The sequence below is a fragment of the Heloderma suspectum genome, chromosome 7, assembly GCF_057233095.1.
Source record: "Heloderma suspectum isolate Gila_16-S chromosome 7, 16-S_ref, whole genome shotgun sequence".
Taxonomy (NCBI): Eukaryota; Metazoa; Chordata; class Lepidosauria; order Squamata; family Helodermatidae; genus Heloderma; species Heloderma suspectum.
Genome location: NC_139464.1, coordinates 37,346,861 through 37,368,117, shown reverse-complemented (window position 1 = coordinate 37,368,117; position 21,257 = coordinate 37,346,861). Strand labels below are relative to the sequence as shown.

Below are 21,257 nucleotides of genomic sequence, written 5' to 3'. Positions count from 1 at the left end.
TAATTTCTAAAGTAATCTTATAGAAAGATTAAGGAAGACAACAGTGATGGCTCTCCTAGAATTATGGCTATGATATATTAGTAGCCTGCATAAAAATGGGCATTAACCCATCCATTTGAATGGTAGCACTTTCATTTATGCCAAATCTGATTTATTTTATTAAAGAGTAGCATATGCCAGGACCAGTCTGTGCAGACCCAGAGTGCCTGCTCCAACAAGGTATCCAGTCCTATTTAAGGCCAAAGTCCCCATGGAATTTAGAATTCCATAAGGCTATACCCAGGGACTCCCCAACTCCCAATATACAGCTACCTTCTGACTGTTTCCAGAAAAATGGCAAGTCTGGCTCAACTCCAGCTTATAAGAGACCCATGGCCAACCACTGGGCCAGTCATGGGCTTTAAGAAAACAAAGTCTGATTCCTAACAAGAACAAAGGTATTGCATCATTATGTTAGTGTTTTAACATTTACTCCAATTTCTGGCAGTTGCACTTGTCAGAAAAAAAGCCTTATCTAGCAAGCCTGAGTTCTATAATAACTTGCCCTTATAAGTAGGCAAGCAAATGGAGGTTGCAAGATATTTGATTCAGGGAATATATTTCAAGGTGAAATACAACTTTTAAAGTATTTGTGGCATTAACTTTATGTATACCATACAAATATAATTTAAGATACATTATGGTTCCATTGCAGCTTCTGGATCACTGCTATTGCTGGTAGCAGCATTTGTTGCTTCAGGACTTGATTTTGCAACTACTAGCCTTTGTCGGTTTCCAAAAACATCATTCACTGTAACACAAATAAAAGTAAGTGCCACTGTTAGGCCTTAAAACAACAAGAATAACCTTTCAACCCATCTTAACATGTGACACTTCCATATCATTTTAATTCTGGCCCCATAACATTCTTGTTTCAGTCCAGGAAACCATGCAGTGAACTCTGTATAGACCACAGGCCTTCAGCAAAAGTAACCTCTGCACAATGCCCCCCTAACACTCAGGAGAACTCTTCAGCGTGGCCTCTGGAGTAGAAAAAGATAGTAAGAATCCTTACAGTGACCTTCGTCTACCTGCTGCTCTCCAGATAAGTTGGACTGCAATTCCTAACATTCCCAAGGCAGCAGGGTAAACTGGTTGGGGATGATGGGCATTTAATCTAGCACATATGGAGGGTACCAGGTTGGAGCAGGTTACCCTATACTGTCCAGAAGTACATGTAGGTATTTAAGGGGCTACTTCATAACCTTGCTTCTGTAATAGAATCAGGACCAAGGAGTGATTCAAACTAACAGAAACAAGCGATGGGACTGTCCGTCCTTTCTCTGACATCTTGTACCCTATTTTTTCCTCTATTCATTTGTACAATAATCACTTTGTATAGTAATTTGTACAGCCACCACTTAGGATTAAATACATCCAAATTGAACTAACAGGAACAATTACCTGCAGAAATTGTGCTTATGTCCCAGATACGTAGCCCTTCTCTCTCTCCTCCAAAGGCATAGGTAAATGGTAGATCTGGGCAACAAGCTGCACAGAAGAGGATACCCTGTGGGCAGAAGATAGTCAAACATGATTCCCTTGTGATCCTCTGCTGAACCGATAAACTACCTTTCATAACTAGGTCAAACCTAGTATTTTTATTTAAAATAAGAGTGAATTAAAATAAATGCCATCTAAATGGTTGCCTGCTACATATGCACTTGGAAATGAGACCCCAAAGCTTACGTATAAAACATTTGAAAAACCCGTCAATAGTACAGTTCGTAAAGTGCAGTCTATTTGCACTTAATGCAATTTTTACTAATCTAAACCCAACAAAGAAGAGACTTGTGGCACCTTAAAGACTAACAAATTTATTCTGGCATAAGCTTTTGTAGACTCTAGTACATTTCATCAGATGCAGGGATTCTTGTGGGGAATCTGAGGTTTCTAGAAGTATGTATGTTTGCATATAAACCTCAAACTCTCCATAATACGTCAAAGACCTAATGAAGTAGACAGTGTCCATGAAACTTATGCCAGAATAAATTTGTGAGTCTTTAAGGTAGTACAAGATGTTTTGTTGTTTTTGCTGCAATGGACTAACATGGCTACTCTCTGGAAATTACATTAATCTATTAATACTTTCAGTTTTTGTAATAATACAATGCTTTATATAATATTAGCATTTGGCATTTTATCATATTTTTGAGTGGATTTATATATCAGGGCAATAAGGAAATCCACTCTCAGTAGTTTTATTCTACACACTGACCCAGTTCTCAGTCACATTAAGCAATTGTGGGGATGAGGGGACTGCACGAGCCATTTTTTATCTCAATTAATAACTGAACTGGGTTGTTTTGTGATGGCCAAACCCAGAAACTATGGGTTGTTTTTGGTTAAATAACCCAAAGTTAACCAAACAATTACCTATGGTTAGTTGTTGGGTTAACTGTGGTTGTTTAACCCATAAACCCCTCAGGGTTTCCAGGTTTGGATGTCACAAAACAACCCAGGAATGGGTGGTTTCTGGGTTGTTAACTGAAATTGGAAATAACCCAGGAATTGCGCAGAGTGACATGCAAACTGCGTCATTGTAAAATCTGCTACTTACCCAAATCAACATACCCTTTTCATACTGCAACAGCTAAGTGTGAGTGTGTGTTGGAGACACTGTTACCCTAGATAATTTTCCTGACTTATTGGAATTACTATTTACAGGATACTCCTAAGGAAAAAACAAAGCTCTATTGGTTAGGTTTGTAAAACTAGGCTGAAATTACCATTTTCATATCCCTGGAATGGACCAAACTAGGTTTGTCTCCTAATATGTCCCAAATTTTCACATATTTATCTGTAGATGATGTAACAAGACATCCTTTGATTTGGCTGCTTAACTGTAGTCCTGCAAAACAAAAGCATATTTCTACTGTGTAGCATTATTCAGAGAGAGAGTTCACGAGGAGCTTAAAATCAAGTTCTATATTATAACGAGATCAATCGACAGGGCCAGCTCTACAGGATGAATATTCCCCAGGGCGGCCTCATTACTTGTAAATGGCCTACTGCTTCAGCAACCACCCTGTTCTCACTCTGCATGGAGTTCCCATGGAGTTCAGATGCCATGGGAAAGAGTTCTTGGCTTGTATGCCCCCACCTTGTTCAGTCTGAGGTTGCTTGGTCCAAAGGCTCCCAGGTCAGCAGTGCCAATTAAAATACGGTTTCTAGTAAAAAGAGATCTTAAAAACATTTCGTATGTCAACTAGGATCCTAAGATAGACAGAAAGTGCACACCACTCATACATAGCAGAGTGGCAAGTAAATGTCTTGGGTATGCATGCAGGACAAGCCCAATTTATATTGGATATATTGTATGTAACTAGACCTGGCATTTGCTTAGGGTGGGAGAGAAATTACCAGATACTTCTTCATTATGAGCTTTCATTGTGAAGACTGGTTTATGTGAACGAGCATCTAGACAGTACACAAATCCATCTTCTGTGCTGGCCTAGAGAAAATATTTCAAGTGCTGTTAAAAACAGAAGCAATCAACAGAGACTCAATAGCTGGAAGTTCCAGGGCCAAATCCAACCACCCAAGTGGTGTCATCCAGTTTTGTGAGAGTCAAACCCAGAATAAAAAGAAAGATGATGCGTGGAGTCTATGGCAATGGACTTGTCATAGTTTGCAGGATTGGGGCCCCCTATATTGTTAGTCAAAGTGCCCCTTCAGCACAACATTTTGCTGAACAAGGTAATGGAGCATCAATAAATACCAGACAGGTCTGCTGCTTAACTTAACCCAGCAAAGATATGTTCCACTTTAGTATTGATTATTTATTTTACTATGTTTTACGTTTGATCTCTGCAGTGAAAACTTTGGTTGATAGCTGAGGTATCAAAAATGAAGGGGGGGGGCACAAGACAATAAGGAAACCTTGTACTTACTAAGAAGTGGTGAGGTGAAAAATGATTCCAAGTCACTCTCTCAACTTGTCCACTAAATCGCCAGATTCGATGGTTATCCTGTGGACTTCTGCAGTCATACAAAATGGCTGATCTGAAAAGTACCATCGGAACATTTAGTGACGTTTGGTATCAGGTTCTTTAACTGTTCTAAACTAAAATTCACCAATTAATTAAAATATAGATAGTTCAGATTTTTTTAAAAAGCTCTTTTATTCCAGGCAAGTCATTGAAAAACTCTCACAGCCACCTAAAAAGCTGTAAAGGCAAGGAACAGTGCAATCCTTTACATGACTACTCAGAAGTAAATCCAATGGATTTCAATTGGGCTTACTCCCAGATAAAGTGTGTATAGGTTTGCAGCCACTATTAGGCTGCCTAACACAGTTAAGAGTCCATTAAAGCATGTTTCTGTAGCTCAAGTCAAAATTCCTAGAAGGAAGGTAAGCTAATGACCTGGTTCGCATGATTACCATGGGTTAAATAAGCACAATGGCTTGTTTAAGCCACGGCGCATATCAGGCACTACTTACCTAATCACCCGCCTGGGTGTGGCTTGTCATGTCATCTGAACCTGGGCTTGTTGGAGGGGAAACAGCCCTCAAATAACACAACAAAAGCCCATGGGTTATTTGAGGGTTGTTTCCCCCTCTAACAAGTCACGCTGCCTGGGTTTAGCCAACATGAGAAACCACACCTGGGCGGGTGATTACGCAAATGGTGCTGGGCACATGCCATGACCCGTTAAACCCACAGTGATCATGCAAACCAGCCCAATGTTTTAGGTGACATAATGTTACCAAAATAATTAACTAACTCTATAGCAGAATGCTTGTACTGAAACAAAAAGTGGTTTTATATCACATTTGTAATTTTTGTATTCCCCCTACAATCATGTAGCACTTACACTACATATAAAACAGTGAAAGCATGCTCTCCCTTACTTGTCATAAGAACCAGAAATGAGAGTCTGTGTTTCAAATGGATGAAACTGCAGCGTCTGCACCTAACAAAGAACATTAGGTTTGAAACACATTTACAATTTAATTCAGTTTCACACAGAATCATCTCATTTTACATATTTCCAGCTGAATGAAATCTTCCCACAAACAGAAACAGGGTTCTAGTAGTTCTAGTTACCTGTTAGTTTAAAGCAAAAACCTGTGCATCCATTAGCATGTAAAATCTATATTGGATTAAAAAAAACTTTGCTGATGGGGGACAAAGAAGAATAGCAGCGCATGGCCACAAAATTTTATTTACTTGAAATAATTATAATTTAAACAACAAAAACCAGCAGGCATTCCTAGAGCACTCATCTCTTCATAATCCAGACATCCTGAGTGGTAACCCTGGGAATGGAGAGTGCCACATTTTGGAAGTGTGTTCTGCCCAAATAATCTAGCTAGACTGGTGACCTCGACTTCTACCATTGGGCTTTCACCACCAGACATATCCACAACATTATAGCTAAGAGTTGAAACCAAAATGTAAAAGGCATTTTCCTCTGTATTTTACTTGGGTTGTGAAACCAAGAAAAATGTTTTGAATACTGCTGAACCTGTTTCAGTGGTAAAATATCAAACACACACAACTTGTGCTTAGAGTTACCAGAGGCAATGGATGACAGGATTGCCGTAGGTTTTAAACAGCTGAATAGAACGTTTCAGCAGGTGCAGCCTTTCATCGCTGCAGCAGGACTACAACAAGAGCCCCTGTCAATATTTCTCCTCCTACACAACTATTAAAGGCATGTGGGCCCCATTCACCTTTGTATTTGATTACTCAGTCAGAATGGCCTGAAATTCAGATAAAATTTGAATGTGAGGTTTTTGAATCTAAACTTGCTTTTACACATTTGTGACATTTCTGAAGTCAATTCTCTCAAATCTGTTTCAGCTCTGCTTGCAACAGGTAGATGCAATTTCTCTCAGCTCATAAAACCCTCCTCAGCTAGGATCTCATGTGCCACACCTTAATCCCCCCCCGCCCCCTTTATTAGGTTTCCTGGCTAATCAGGGATTAACAAGAACCTGAGATGAATAAAATGTCCCTTTAACCAGAAGTGCATAAAAACACAACTTTTTCTATTGTTTTCTTGTTTACACCTGGAATAGGAATGTTCTGCTCCCAACAGTGCTTTCAAGGGGGCATTCATATTACTGGCTCCAAAAACAGAAGAACAGCAGAACCACCAGTATAACCATCACCTCTTAAACCTGGCTTCAACCCTCAATTCACTCTGCATGCCTCAACAGGACTAGATGCCGTTCTACAAGATTTTGGCATTTATGCTCAGGGTTGCAAACTGCCCTTTAGGTAGGGCGCCTGTGTCCTTAACCACTACAAGACTGGCAAAAATTCAGCAGATGAAGCTTTGTCCATTTGCAGCTCTGCGCCAGGAATAATTCATCTACTGAATTCCTGCTTGTCACACAGGTATTAAAAAACACTGGAGCCCTGCCAGGTGGGGGATGAGAAGTTGATTACCTAGTTTTAAGTAAAGCAGCTAGAAACATTCTCAGTTAAGTGAATTAGCTGGTGGGTGCTCTCTTTGCTCTTTCCTGGCAAAACGGGGGGGGGGGGGTCGCTATCCCATGAAACTTCAACTGTAGTATATCTGCTAGACTTTAATGTGCCACAGATTTCTTGGTTGTTTTTGCAACAACAGATGAATCTGGCTGTACCTCTGGAATCATCAAGATACCTTGTCTGTGTGAAGAGAAAGGTTTGCTGCTGGTGTGCCCCTAGACATGTCCCAAAGAATTATAGAATGGTCAGCTGATGCACTCGCCAGCACTGATCTGAAAGAAACAAGTGTGCTGATTTGTATGGAGAAAACGAAGGCCCAAGGGCAAGTGCACAAGTATCTTATTCCCAGTTGTCTCATCTCAACTCTGTTCAAGACTAGAAGATACAAAGCACCATGTATTAAAAGCAGTGCTGCCTAAACACAAAGATAGGTTTGTTTTTGAATAGAAATCTTAATGAAATGTGTGCAAATTTAATGGCTTATACTTGAAATGTGTAGTGACCACCTTAAAAGGTAAACCAAGACTGGATACAATTTTCTACCCAATCCCAACCTTCTGACCTAATGAGATTGTGGAATAAAGTCAGCCTAGTTTGGCCTCCCAAACTGTTTGATTAACCTGCTCAGGAAATAGCACCTTTCAAAAAGTTCCTACCACACAGACACTGAGGATGGAAAATAATAATGGGGTTCTTTATAAAAAGTGTGAAGTCTCTCTAAATGGAAGTTGCAGCTGTCTACAGCTATCTCTTGAAACAAGGTTAGTTTTCTGTTGCTGTTGTTTTTTCAAGGCTCTAGGGACCAGTGCCTAGATAACAGGGAGATCAGCTTGGCAGTCTACCTGTCAGAGGCGTCAACAAGTTGCGTGACTCTACTGAGCCTCCCAACCAGCCTCTAGAACTACATCTTTTAAAAGAACAGCACCCTATGGATTGCTGTCTCCAGACACAGGACATCTGGGAGCATCTGAGGATAAGATCCATCTGACACAATTGTCTTGGAGCAATCAGTCATTCTGATTCCTGATAAACCATGACATTCAGATGAAATTATCAGACTGGAATGAGACTCTCTGGAGACACTCAAAGAAAAGCAAATGAAGCTGTCAGCAGAAAAGTCCCAGAAATAAGAAATACTATAGCGCTATTCAGACATTAAGTCCAGTCCTCCACATGTACAATGAACTCACATACAGCACGAGGCAACAGGCTCCACTCTCACTGTAAGCATATTCAAATACACTCTTCAAAGTGCATATGCACATTGCAGACATCCGTTCACTACACACAGCGCACAGGACCTAAGGTCTGAAAAAGGCTTAAATGGAGCACAAGAGATATATGAAGAATCAAAGCATCATTTTATATTAAAAATTCCTTATTTGCATTACTTATTGTAAACCACTGTTGAATCATTATGAGAAAAGGGGGAAAAAATCTCTTTTCTGCAATACCAATCGTTCTTGACGCAGTATGTGCAAACATTTATCCGTGCATACCTTTCTACAAAATATAATTACGCTTTAAATTAATCTTTAAATTATTTTACCTGAGTTGTTTATTCCATGAAAGGTCAAGAACTGCGTCAGAATGCCCTTCTTGATTGTCTTCTTTAGATAAACTCTTTATATAGAAACATTAAGAAATTGTTTATAGCTTCCATATAGCGTAAAGAAAGCATGTTTGATTAGCCTCTTAATTCTGATGCTCCTTTACATGGGCAAACAAGGAACAGCACATATTTCAAGACATGTAACCCCAGCACAGAAAGTTCCAAGGGCTTCTGAGGCGTAGACTAAACTCTTACCCTACATGTGAACAGAGAAGCTGCTTTGTACAGAGTCAGACGTTTGGTCCATCTAGCTCAGAATTGTTCATAATGACTGGCAGCAGCTCTCCAGGGTCTCAGACAGTGGTCTTTCCCAGCAATAGCTGGAGATGCCAAGGACTGACCCTGGGACCTTTTGCATGCAACAATATGCTCTACCACTGAGCTATGGCCTTTCCAAAGGTACAGCCACAGTCCCCGCATCGGCAGGGCTTGTAAGATAGCTACATAATTCCTCTTAGGTTCCCTGCACATTTTTCTCATTCTGCCCACAACTTTGGCTGGCATATCCCTTCACAAGTGAGAGGGTAGCAATCTTTATGCCATGCTTTGGATACTGCCCCCTACACCTTCCCAAATGTAGCAGCCAACATTGGGAACAGTTCACTGGGAACCCGTCTCACACGGACTCCACAGAAATAAATCTGAGCCACTTCCCTTCATTCAAAGAGCTGTGCATAGAGAAGATCCCAGTGAATTATCTTCCAGTGATGTGTTACAAACCTATTCAGTCCATTTCACTCCAAAGTCTGCAACGAACTGGTTCCAAAACACCAAACTACCCTTCAATATGTTTGTGAACATTGAATATAATCAAATAGTTTGAAAGTGCACATTTGGTCTTTTGTCCAAAAATGTTACTGTTATTACTACTACTACAACTTCTTCTTATTATTACTACTACTGCTACTACTACTACAGATGTTTACTTACCTTCTTTCCTTTTTTTTCCTTTGTTTTTGCTTTTTTGCTTCCAAGGGAGAAGACTGGCTCTAAACAGTCCACAACGTCAAGGTCCCATACTTCAATAACAGGATTCATTGTGCCCACAGCAATATAATTTCCTAAAGAAGAATCACCCAAGGCAATTTTGAGTTACCTCATGAATCCTACACATTGTTAACAAGCTGGTCTCCATTATTTCCTGATGTGAATAGCTTATTGTATTGGCAAATTTATATTAGTATATTTGTATCAGAGAAGTGTAAGAGTTATACTAAAATTTATTTTTATTTGTAAGCTGCCTTGACTTTGATTTTATTATAGAAATGTGGGATATAAATGCCTAAATAAGTTTTTAAAAGATAACTCCTTTTATTAAAAATAAGGCTTGTCATCCCTGGTTTTCTAAGGATTTTTTAAACCTTAAACTTATAAAAATATGTACATAGAAATATCTAACACTAACAAAAAATGCAAACAATATCGGAAAGTACAAAAACACAGCTGTAACACAAGATGTATGTGTGTGTGTGTGTGTGTGTGTTTAAATTAAGATGCATTGCTCCTTACCACAAATGTCTAGGGCATGATGGGATATTATTACATTTGTATCCTGCACTTCCTCCAAAGAAGCCAGAGCAGCATTTTAAGTTTACAATAATCCCTCAGTTTGGTTAGGCCAAGATATAGTAATTTGCCCAAAGACACTAAGCAAGCTTAATAGGGGAGTTGGAATTTGAACCTAGGCTTCCCACATTTAAACCCAGTACTCTAGCCTTCTAGTACTCTAACATAAAGAAAGTGTGTGCAAGTGCATACATTTAAAGTTATTTGAAGGAATGAACATAACTTAAAGGAGAGGGCCTTCTCACTGGTGGCCTCCAAATTACGGAATTATCTCCCCAATGAGGCCCACCTGGCGCCAACATATTTATCTTTTTGGTGCCAGGTTAAGACCTTTCTCTTCTTCCAGGCATTTGGCATACGATACGTTTTAATTGATCCTGGATTGTCTTATGATTATTTGCCTGAGGTTGCTTGTTTGAAGCTGTTTTAGATGTATGTTCTTTTGTGTATATTGTCTGTTCATGTGTGTTTTTATGTAACCGGCTTTTAATCTCTGTATACTGTATTTTAATGTTTTTCATCTTTGTAAACCTCCTAGAGAGCTTTGGCTATTGGGCAGGATAGAAACGTAATAAATAAATAAACTTCTCAGAACAAATTTGTGTAACCAATTGTCAACTTGTGGAAGATAAAAGGGTATTTGATAGCCTGGTGGAAATAGTACTTTGGTTGTATGTTGAAACCAAGGTAACTAAACTGAAGCTGGAGAAGAACTAAAGCCCCATCTACATGGGGCTTTTATTTCGGTTCTACTTCACTCCCAAATCGGTAGTGTCAGATGATGCAGTCTGTTCTCCATAGCTAGCCCGGTGTTTCTTGCCCTAAATCCATTTTTTTTTTTCAAACTCATTTTGTTTCGGATTTTCCTGTCACAGAGGCTTCAGTGCTGTTTGGGAGCCCACGTGACCTCAGCTGGCTTCGGCGCAGGCTAGTGGAAGTGGTGTTGACTGGCGGAAGGGAAAGTAGCGTGGGAAGGGGGCATAGGAAAAGCAAACATGTCTACCCGGAAGTAACTAACTGCCTTCAGTTCCACTTTGCAGACTCCAGGAGCAGCCCTGCTGCTTTGAAACTGCACTGTTGTGAACATGGGCTCAGTCGTTGCCTCTCACTGCTGTTTTGAACCTGTGCATCTACGAAGGAGCACAGCTGAGAAATGCTGGTTCAGTTGCTGCCTCTCACTTTAAATAGTCTTGGGGGCGGGGGGGATCCAGCCCTGCCGTTTTGAACCTGTGCAACTTCGAAGGAGCACAGCTGAGAAATGGTGGATGCCTGTTGATTTGAAGCTGCGCAGCTAAGAAAGGATGGATGCCAGGGCGGATGATTTTCATGAACATGTACTCAGAAGGACTTCATTGAGCCCGTGTTTGGGGGAGGGGGAAGCCTCTTGACTGGGGACTTAATATACATCAAAGACAACGTGCTTGTCGCTCTCCCTCCTCACCAGCTCCGCACTCTCAGTGCCTCTTGCACTCCTGCCTACTCTGCTTAGTTTCCAGGAGGTGGTGGCTGCCTGCTTGCCTGCCTCATAAATGTGTTTTAGCTGTTTAAATTGTTTTCTATGTTGTATATTTTAATTATTTTATCTGTGTATGGTTGTGAACCGCCCAGAGAGCATCAGCTATTGGGTGGTACAGAAACGATATAATAATAAATGTGTGTGTGTGTGGTTTGTCATGAGCGTCTACTTGTAAGCAAGCCCTCCCTTGCACTTCCTTGAACATGCAAGGGAGGGGGAGCAAGCCTCCACTCATTGGCTGCCCCACACCCAGGTAATTGCTGACATTCATTTCTACTTGCAGCAGGACTCGCCCACCCCACCAGTTTCCATAAACACCGCAAAAGCAGAGGAATACAGCACTGTGTGTACCATAGAAAGAGTGAATTCGATTCTGTGAAAATGTGGATTTTGCCCAAATCACTTCACAAAGCATTTCCGTTTAGATTGGCCCTAAGTGCCAAAATGCCCCAACTGCCAAGTGGTCCGCTGCAATGTTTTACTATCCTTCCCAATATTGAAGAGGTCATTATTTGGAGGAAAAAATATTCCTCAGTCATATGCCTTTTAAAGCAAAGGACAAACTGGAGGCATGGAGCAGAAAGGAGTGACCAGAGCAGCGGTCAGATGTGCCTTGCTATCTAGAAAGCCTCTATCTGGAATGTGCTGAAACACCAACTCATGATTAATTCACCTGTAGAATCGTCAGGGCTAGGATCGAAGTTCAGCCATTCTGCACTTAAAGGGTATGCCGATAAGATGAGATCGTGATGGACGTAGAAGGAATCCTCTTCATGATTATAAACTGAAAGAATTAATTTTTCCTTCACGTGAATAAAGTGAAGACTAGTCAACCAAGTGTACCCTCACCAGAAAAACAAAATATGCACCTACCCCAGTGTGCAGAATAAAACTAACAGCATCACAAGTACTGGATCAACCCAATGTGAAAAATGGGAAAGTACTTTCCAAGAACCTTCATCACCACAGGATATTTACTTCAGGTCAGGCCTGCATGACTTGTGACCCACCAAGGCAAACAGAGCCACAGATTATGGCCTGCCATGTTGCTCCTTTTTGATGTGCCAGGCAGGAGGCAAAAATAGAACATCCACCAAGCTCCTGAGAAGCCTCAGTGTGTAACTGGTGGGCTGTGATCGGGTTGGAGGGCCATAAGTTGTGCAAGCCTCCTTTGGGTTGTCAATATCAACGTTAAGTCACATCAAATTTACTTATCTACATTTATCAAGTTCAGGGCGCAATCCTATGCATGCTTAGACGGAAAAAAAAGTCCTACAACTCCCAAGCATTCCCCAGGCAGCCATGGCAAGCTGGGAAATGCTGGGAGTTGTAGGACTTTTCTCTGTCTAAACATGCCTAGGATTGCACCCTTAACCACCCAAAGCAAGAGACGCATTGGGCCAACAATAAGGCAAGCAATGGGGAAGGACCACAGCTCAGTGGCTGTGCACATGCTTTGCATGCAGATGTCCCCAATGTCAATCCGTGACACCCCCAGTTTAAAGGATCGCGTATCAGGTGATTGGCAATGCTCCTCTCTGCCTAAGATCCCAGAGAGCTGCTGCCAGACAGAGTAGACAATACTGGGCTAAGGTCAGCTGTGGGGAACCTGTGGCTCTCCAGATACTGCTGAACCCCCATCAGCCCCAACCACCCTGGCCAATTGCTAGGGATTATGGGAATTGCAGTCCAACAACATCTGGAGGGCTACAGGCTCCCAGCCCTGGGCTAGATGGACAAAATAAAAATATAATACAATATGTATGAAATCAATAGTACTGGGGATACCCCATGCTTGTATATATTGGCTTTAAACTTGTTTTCTCTATACTTCCTTTGATGCATGTATTTACTGTTTATATATAATTGTAAACTTGTTTGAATTAGTAGTTTATTCCACACTAGTACTAGTCTGAAGCACCCATAACCAGGCAACTTAAATTATTACTACAGATGTAACATCTACTCTCACAAGATGCAGCGATGGTGTAGTATGACGTAAAACAACAGTATACCTCAGTGAAAAGGACAATGTGCCTTACTTCAACTTACTGTGCTACTGGTGTGCAGGGATAGAAATTCCAAGCAACACTACACAGTTACCATCTCTATGAAAACGTGACTGAATCTTCCTTATATCCCACTCTTTTTGCTCACTCCTTCTGATTCAAAATTTAGAATTTTCCATTCCTATCCTTTCCTTGATTCTACTACACTTACAGCAGAATCCTATGCATGTTTATTCAGAAGATCCAATGAATTCATTGGAGGTAACCTAGAAATATGTGTACAAGAGCCACAACTGTTTCCATGATGAGAAAAACAAAAAATAATGCAAGAGATGCTTATAAGTGAACTTGATATCAGCTGATAAAGCTGTTATGGTAAATATAATGTTCTACAAAGCCTTTATGTTATCACGCACATCTGAAAGTACGTGCTTCACAGTCCAGCTTACTTGAAATAAACTTCTATTTCTGAAATGCACATAATAGGGCAATTTCAAGATGTGCTATGATGATAAAATACCGGGGAAGGAAAACAGCAAGTTTAATCTAAAAGGTTGCACACTACATTATGGTATGTGACAAGCTAAAAATTCCACTGTCTAGAAAACAGACTTGGAGAAATGTTAGGGAACATACTGGGTATAATACACAAACTAAGAGTAGCTTAGAAATGAATAGTACAGCATTACCCCATTAAACATTAGGGAAGTGTTTATAACCCATATATAAAAAAAAGCTTCCTTAAAAAGAAAGGATTGATTCAAGTGTGAAGGTAACTGGCTTGAGATTTTGAAAACAATTATGGAGATAACTATATTGCCCTAATGGATAAGCCTTGTCTTTTCTAGTTCTGTATTATAGGCAAGAAGAGTTTACCCACCATGAACTTCTAGACTGCAATGGTCCTTATCAACTCTGCCACATACAACAAGATTGTCACTGGGCTTAATCACAAAGTCTTCCTGCTCATATTGCTCCTAAAACAGAACATAATTAAGACTGAAAGCTTGATTCAGAAATGCTCCAAACATAATTGCTGCAGACAACGGTCCGAATTGAAAGAGCTACTTGAGGTGTGTCAAACACTTGGGAATGCAAAGTTCAATTCTTGATTATCTCTTTGAACTAGTACTTCCCTGCCATAACACAGCTTACTTTTGAAACTCCCCTCTGTTTCAGAAGTGGTTTGCCACGTCACACAGTGGGCTGATGTTCAAGGGAACAAAAACCCAGTCCCTTTGGGCATACAGAACTAATTGTGCAGTTCTTCAGATGCTGGCCTAAGCTTTTATGAGCTTAGAGGTAAATAACTATTCAAAATAGTACTTAAAGATTAGGAGGATGACCTTGATGTACAATGTTCAAAATTAAAACTTTAAGCAGCGTGCTTCTCTCTTGCTATGGCTATCAGAGGCATAATAAAATTACTAAGTATACCGATTACATGTAATTGGTATATTTATTAATTTTATTAGGCCTTTGATAACCATAAAAAGTAAAGGTGTCCCCAACCAGTCGTGTCCGACTCTAGGGTGCGGTGCTCGTCCCCGTTTCTAAGCCGAAGAGCCAGCGCTGTCCGAAGACGCTTCCGTGGCCATGTGGCCGGCATGACTGAACACCGAGGTGCACGGAACGCTGTTACCTTTCCCGCCGAGGCGGTACCTATTTATCTACTTGCAATTTCTTGCTTTCGAACTGCTAGGTTGGCAGGAGCTGGGTAACCATAGTAAGAGAGAAATTCTGCCATTATAAAGCCAGATGCAACAAGATGCATCAGGTTATATCAATTTCATCCCCTCATTCCTCCCTTTTATCATATGTTTAAAAATTGTATTATCATAGAGAATACAATGGGATAATAATGTATAGATATGCCCCTTGCTCAGGTACCTCCTAAAGACGAGAGGAGAATGTGTTTAGAGGTAACTGCCAAAGAATCACACAGCCCCATCATTGCCCACTGGGTTCACACACTCATCCCAGGAACTCATTTTCAGTACTAGTACTGGAGTTTGCACACACATCCCCCCACTCTCTCACTCACACACACACTCCTACCTAATACCTTCTGCCCACTCCTGAACTAAGCTATTCAGAGCACAGAATAAATGCTATGGTGAGAACCTAGGGCCATCTCTAAAGATGCCTTGAGTTTAAAGAGCCCCAGATGAGGCGATAATTAAAAGTGAAGGAAATCTGAACGTGCAAGCAACAATACAACACTTGAAATTATTACAACTGTCTTCCAAAGTATTTGAAAAATTGCACATATAAGGTGCTCTATCATGAAATGCTCAAAAGAAGGTGCTCCAGCAGCCAAAAGGAGCAAAGATTGGAAAGCACTTTAAAATTCAGTACGGAATCTAAAGAGAGAATCTCACAAACAAATGGCCCAGTGCAAAAAGATACAGATGTTAGTCAAATAAATTCCTTACAAATCTGAAGTTGATTTCCCCCCCTTCAACAGGCATCACTGGTCAAATGACTGGTCATCATACAAAAAAACAAAACAAGCACATTCAAAGTGGCTTCACCTTCAATCAACATCTCAGCTGTTCATTTAAACCCACCCCCAGTCTTAAAAGACAAAACAACAGTGTCTGAATACTTACAGTATCTTTTATAGTAATGTAAGGATCATTTTCATTGCTTCCATACACCGTAAGTCCTGCTAGGGTCTTTCCAAGACTCTCAGTACCTGTAAAAGAATATTCACCATTTCACATGAAAAAGAGATTGTACTTGACCAGCCAAAATTACACAATTGTAGAACTTAACAGTTTCCTTAGTAAATTTATAATCAGCCAAAATGCATCACTGAGAACAGTCTTTCAATAGTGATGTTTGAGATGCAAGAGGTAGCACAAATGTTTTAAAAATGAAACAAGCAATGGAAAATTATTTGACTTAAGTCATAACATGGTAACACAAAGAATCTTTTGGACCTGTGGCAACCTTAAAAATAACCACTCAAGCAAAATATAGAATTATAATCTTCACAACAAGGTTTAAAAGCTTAGGAGCTTAGTTCTAAATTGCAATATATTTATCATTATAGATTTAGGCTTAGAGAGGAGAACATTTCCAACTTTTGGAAGGAAATCTCTCTCTGGTAAAAAAAGAAAACAAAAGCATAGTGCATCACTTGGTTCAAGGCAGAATCTGATATACTGAGGATGAATACTTAAATGATTCATAGTGTTTCAGTTGTACAAGCTCTCTTTTCACCATCTATAATCTTCATATACAAGCTTTGAAATTCTCCAAAACTCTTTATCATGTTAAAGCGGAGGTGGGAAGCAGGGAGACGACTGGCTGATAATAAAACCACAGAGTCTGCATTTCTAGTCACAGTCTTAAAATGGAACCTGGGAGCAGGCAATCAAATTAGGCTCTACAGGGGTGGACAACTTGTGGCCCTCCAGATGTTTTGGCTTACACCTCATATCAGCCCTAGCCAATGGTGAGGGATGAGAGTTGTGATTCTCCAGATGTTTTGGCTACAAGTTGCCCAGCCCTGATGTATTAGGTGCTGTGAAGGTTTCATGTTACAACTAGGACCATCCCTAGGATTGTTGGAATGAGGAAACATGCAATGGTTCATTGCTTCCATATACATGGAAGAGGGGGCCATAGCTCAGTGGCAGAGCACATGCCTTGCATACAGAAGGTCCCAGGTTCATAGAAAAATTACTGCCTGAAACCCTAGAGAGCTGCTCTTAATCAGTGTTGACAATAGAGGGCTAGATGGACCAACAGTCCGACTCAGTATAAGGCAGCTCCTTGTGTTTCTAAGGGTTGATTCCCCACTTTTGAAAATATAAATGCCAGCTTTTACCCAGATCTGTCTCCATCCACAGAGAAACACACAACTTCTTTGGCAGGTGGAAAACAGAAAGTCAGAGAAATGCCACAGTTTTTAAATTAACATAACTGGAGATTAGTTTTAGGTAGTGTACCATGTTAAAAAGTCAGCAGAAGCCAAATTAGGTAGCTTTTCCTAGGAGATGAAGGGAATGTACATTCAGAGAATAAAGTCCGATTTTAAGACTATAACTAAACATAGAGATTACATGGTTTCAACATCAGCCAACTTCCTCCACCCCACCTGTTTAACATCTTGCCTGATGAAGAGATATGGAGAACTCAAAACACTGTAAATGTGACAGTTTGGTTGGCCTAATGCAAGTATTAACCTAATAAGGATTTTGGAATTTTTCTTATGGGCCAACACAGTCATTTTTACTTTTTGTGTAATTTTAGTGTTTCCCCTCATCTTCTGGAAGCCGTAATAGAGAAGGGGGTAGCTTTTGAGGGAGATTCTGCAGATGGGGTTTTGCCTTATGCTCAGGGTCTAATTGCTAAGTTTAAGGATAAGGAGAGTTCCCCCAGCTGACCATAAAAAAGCCTTGCTAGATCAGACCAAGGTCTCAGAGAAACAAGATCACAGCATCTTGTTTCTCACAGCAGCCAGCCAGATGCCTTGGGAAAGCCCCAAAGCAGGCCATGACCGAAGGGTCATTTAAATGAAGATATCCCACTGGCAAGTTTAGCACGGTGCTAATTGCCCATGCTTTAGTCTCTTGATCCCGCAGATAGGTACATGGAGGATCCTGTCTTAGGGCTGAGGAATTAACTTGAAGCCCTTTTGGACTGTCTTAGCCCTGTGAATCCCAAATGTCTACTACTTAGCAAAAGAGCTGTGAGCAAAGAGACTCCTTGCTCATAAAGCATACAGTCCCTTTCCTTCAGTCTATTAGAAGTACTAATCACTCTAAATTTTTTCACTCCAGATTCGTATACAAATACTGGCCATACTGTTTCCAGCCCTCTGAGGAAACATATACCTCTGTGCACATGCACAAACGCAAACACACACGCGTGTGTGCGTGCATGCAAGAACTTATTGAGACTTTGGTAGTGGGGAGCAAAGAAATGAGATTAATGTTACCTGCATTTTCTTCATCATAATTATCCAAGTCATATTCTGCCAGTTCATCACCATCATCTTCCGGCTTTTCCACCTCCTCACGTTCCCCATCTTTGGGAGCAGAGGTAGCTGCATCAGCAAGATCCATAGTGTCTCCTGAAGCCTCTTCCTGTTCATCATCATCATCATCATCACTGCCATCTGTCCTTTATGCAAGAAAAAGTAAAAAATATTTTTACTAACTTTGCACAGTTGAATAGCATTACAGTGTTGTCACCTAACTTTTAATCTCTTGCACAATTCCATGTCCCTTCTGTACCAATGACTCTGCAAGCCAAGTACACTTATGAGGGAACAGGATCCAGAGGGATGTTTCCCCAAGTAAACATGCTTATGCACGAGATTCCGCTCTAATCTCATGCCTGCTTCCTGGAGGTTCACTCAGAGCACTGGCACTGAGTAGCAGCATCACTCCCAATGAGATTGTTAACCCTCAAAGCATCAATGACAACACTGCAGCTTCTACTCACCTCTAACATGAAGGCACCTTGTTTGTGCCTACACTGAATCAATCACCCTCCACATCAGTTTCCTCATCACCTAAACACATGTGCAATTAAGCCCACTGATTTCAGTCGGCTTAAGCACACCTAGCTATGTGTTGAAGAGTGTCCACAGTTTGGATACCTGCCTCCCAAATACTTTTTTGAAACTTTTTTTTTTCCTCTGAGGATCAAAACTAAATTCATAACACTCCTCTTGAAAGTTCTTGCCATACAGATGTGGCAGGCAAGACTCTTTGTGAACCACAACCAAAATTGTTTTTGTGATCCTAGCCTAGGCAATGTTCTGTAAAAATCATATACAAAAAAGTAACACACGAAATAGCATATTCTAAAGTTACTATTAATGAACTTTGAGTATGTATGTAAAAATCATATACAAAAAAGTAACACATGAAATAGCATATTCTAAAGTTACTGTTAATGAACTTTGAGTATGTATGTGTTTGGGTGAGAGACACACCAAACTTAGAAATAAGCCTCAATAAACCATTTTTTTCATATTTTCACTTACACAACTAAATGGTTGTCTAGATCTATTTCCACCTGACAGATGTTGAATGAGACATAAACTAGTTTACTTTGACTGTTATCTACCAACAAATCTATGCAACAATTCAATCTTTCATGTAGATATGACAAGAGAGAATATGAGCTTTTCCCATATTCGTGTTACAAGATAGTCAAAACTTACTGCAATCTCTCCTTGGCTTCAGAGATCAAGCGCTTCAATTCTTCCTTGTCAAGTTGGACCTGCAAAGTGTATACACAAAATTATAATTAAATCAAAGGTATAATTAATTCATACTAGGTAGCTAGGAAACTGAAGTGATCTGAAATAACAAATGTCCACGATATGGCTAGGCTGTGCAACTTTTACATTATACATACAGGATGTTCCTTTCAAATATGGCATACTGAGCAATCCTAGAGAGGGGGCAAAAGGATGCTGAGTGTTACGTGGAAATATTGGGCAAAAGCTTGATAGGTGAGTGATGTTTATAACATTATAAACAGTAGCAGTGCTGGTCCATTAGAAAGACAAATCCATAAGAAAGAACTGTTTTTTAATTACTGTTTATATTGTTCCCTTGCTCAAATTTAAATTGCTTTTATTGCTGTACTGCTTTGTTTTATTTACAGTTTGTTGTAAGGTGCCCTGCAGAGAAAGGCAAGATATCATTTTTGTGTAATAATAAAATAATATACACTGAAATGTCTTTACAAGAGTCCAGCATGTTCCATTAGTGCCAGGCACGCAACTTAATAACTGCTGGCTTCTATATTTTCAAAGGGAAAGCCAACATTGTTTTTCTGTCCTTAAAGTCTTTGCGACAATCCAAAATTTTTTTGGCACTTATTGGCCAAAGATAATTAACGGCAACTTTATACTCATTTACCTGGGAGTAAGCCCTATTAAACTGAATGAGTCTTACTTCTGAGGAGACATATATAGGATTGTGCTCGAGATCTGTACATCACTTCTTCCACTCCGATCACGAATTGCAGACTGAGGCTATTTCTGTCACCCCTCCTTGTTTTGTTTTAGGGTTGTGCTTACCACGCAGCCTGAATACGACCTCTGGTGAACTGGAAAGCTTGTTTGCTACTTTGCACCCGAAAAGGAATTACATAACTGCTCCCTCTGACTGAACAGGGCAGCCTTCCCCGACCTGGAGCCCTCCAGATGTGTTCGACTACAATTCCCATAACCCTCCCGCCAGCTATGCCCTGTGTCCATCCGGAGGGCACCAGGTCGGGGAAGACTGGAACAGTGAGGTGGTTAAGGGTTATTGGTGCCATCAGGGAAGCTACTCGTTGCTTCCACTTAAAGGGGGCTAATTATGACAGGTGAAGGAAATGGGCGGGGGGAGGAAGCTTTGCCACAGACTTCTACTCTTACCTTATCAGGGGTTTCCTTGGCAACGCCTCGGGGAACCCAGGCAGCGCAGGGCACAGGACAACTCATGGCTCCAGCTGGCGAGAGAAAGAAGGCGCGAGAGCGCGTAGCGAGCTCCCCCAGCTCGGACACGCGCAAGCTTCTTCCGGCATAGGCCGCCTTAAGCCTTCCTCCCGTCCCGCCCCCACCCTGGCACCTACCGACGTGTCCACGATGACGCCAACCGCACCACCCTATCGCGCCTCAGCAGCGCCGGAAGGCGCAGAGGCCGGCTGCTGGCGCGTGATGTTATCAGCAAGCGCCGAACGCACGAGCTTGATGACGACACGAACCGCTTTCCTTCCTTCCTCTTCCGTCTCTCTCTTCCCCGCTCCCGTCGGGCTCGCTTTCAGAATGGGCGTGCTGACAGTGGCTCCTCCCACTCTGTCTACGTCACCTGGAGAGATCTGGAGGGGGCGGGGCGGGCAGCAGTTGCTGGCTCCAACGGTCGTCGCGGCGCTCTGGCCCGTCAGGCTGAGGCGATGTCGGGGTCGCTCGCGCGGAGCGCCTCCAGCTCGCTCGCTCCGTTACTCGGCAGGAAGCCCATTGAACCCAGCGGGACCCACTCCCGAGGAAACACGAACGGGCCCGCAGTCCTCCCATCCTTTCTCCAGTAGAGGCTGGTGGCCCCGATGTCAGT

At 41.3% G+C, this 21,257-nt stretch overlaps 1 protein-coding gene across 1 annotated transcript; it reads right to left on the bottom strand.

The window, feature by feature from the left end:
• Positions 1-618: 618 nt before the first annotated feature.
• Positions 619-20,841, bottom strand: PWP1 (PWP1 homolog, endonuclein). The gene is made up of 16 exons (XM_084809684.1): positions 20,779-20,841; positions 20,582-20,655; positions 19,373-19,431; positions 18,137-18,321; positions 15,798-15,883; positions 14,066-14,162; positions 11,850-11,960; positions 9,025-9,155; positions 8,032-8,105; positions 6,658-6,754; positions 4,895-4,956; positions 3,933-4,044; positions 3,403-3,493; positions 2,769-2,890; positions 1,444-1,549; positions 619-790 (listed from the first exon to the last, which is right to left on the bottom strand). The coding sequence occupies exons 2-16, from the start codon at positions 20,645-20,647 to the stop codon at positions 678-680; spliced, it is 1,512 nt and encodes a 503-aa protein (XP_084665810.1). The 5' UTR covers positions 20,648-20,655; positions 20,779-20,841; the 3' UTR covers positions 619-677.
• Positions 20,842-21,257: the final 416 nt, after the last annotated feature.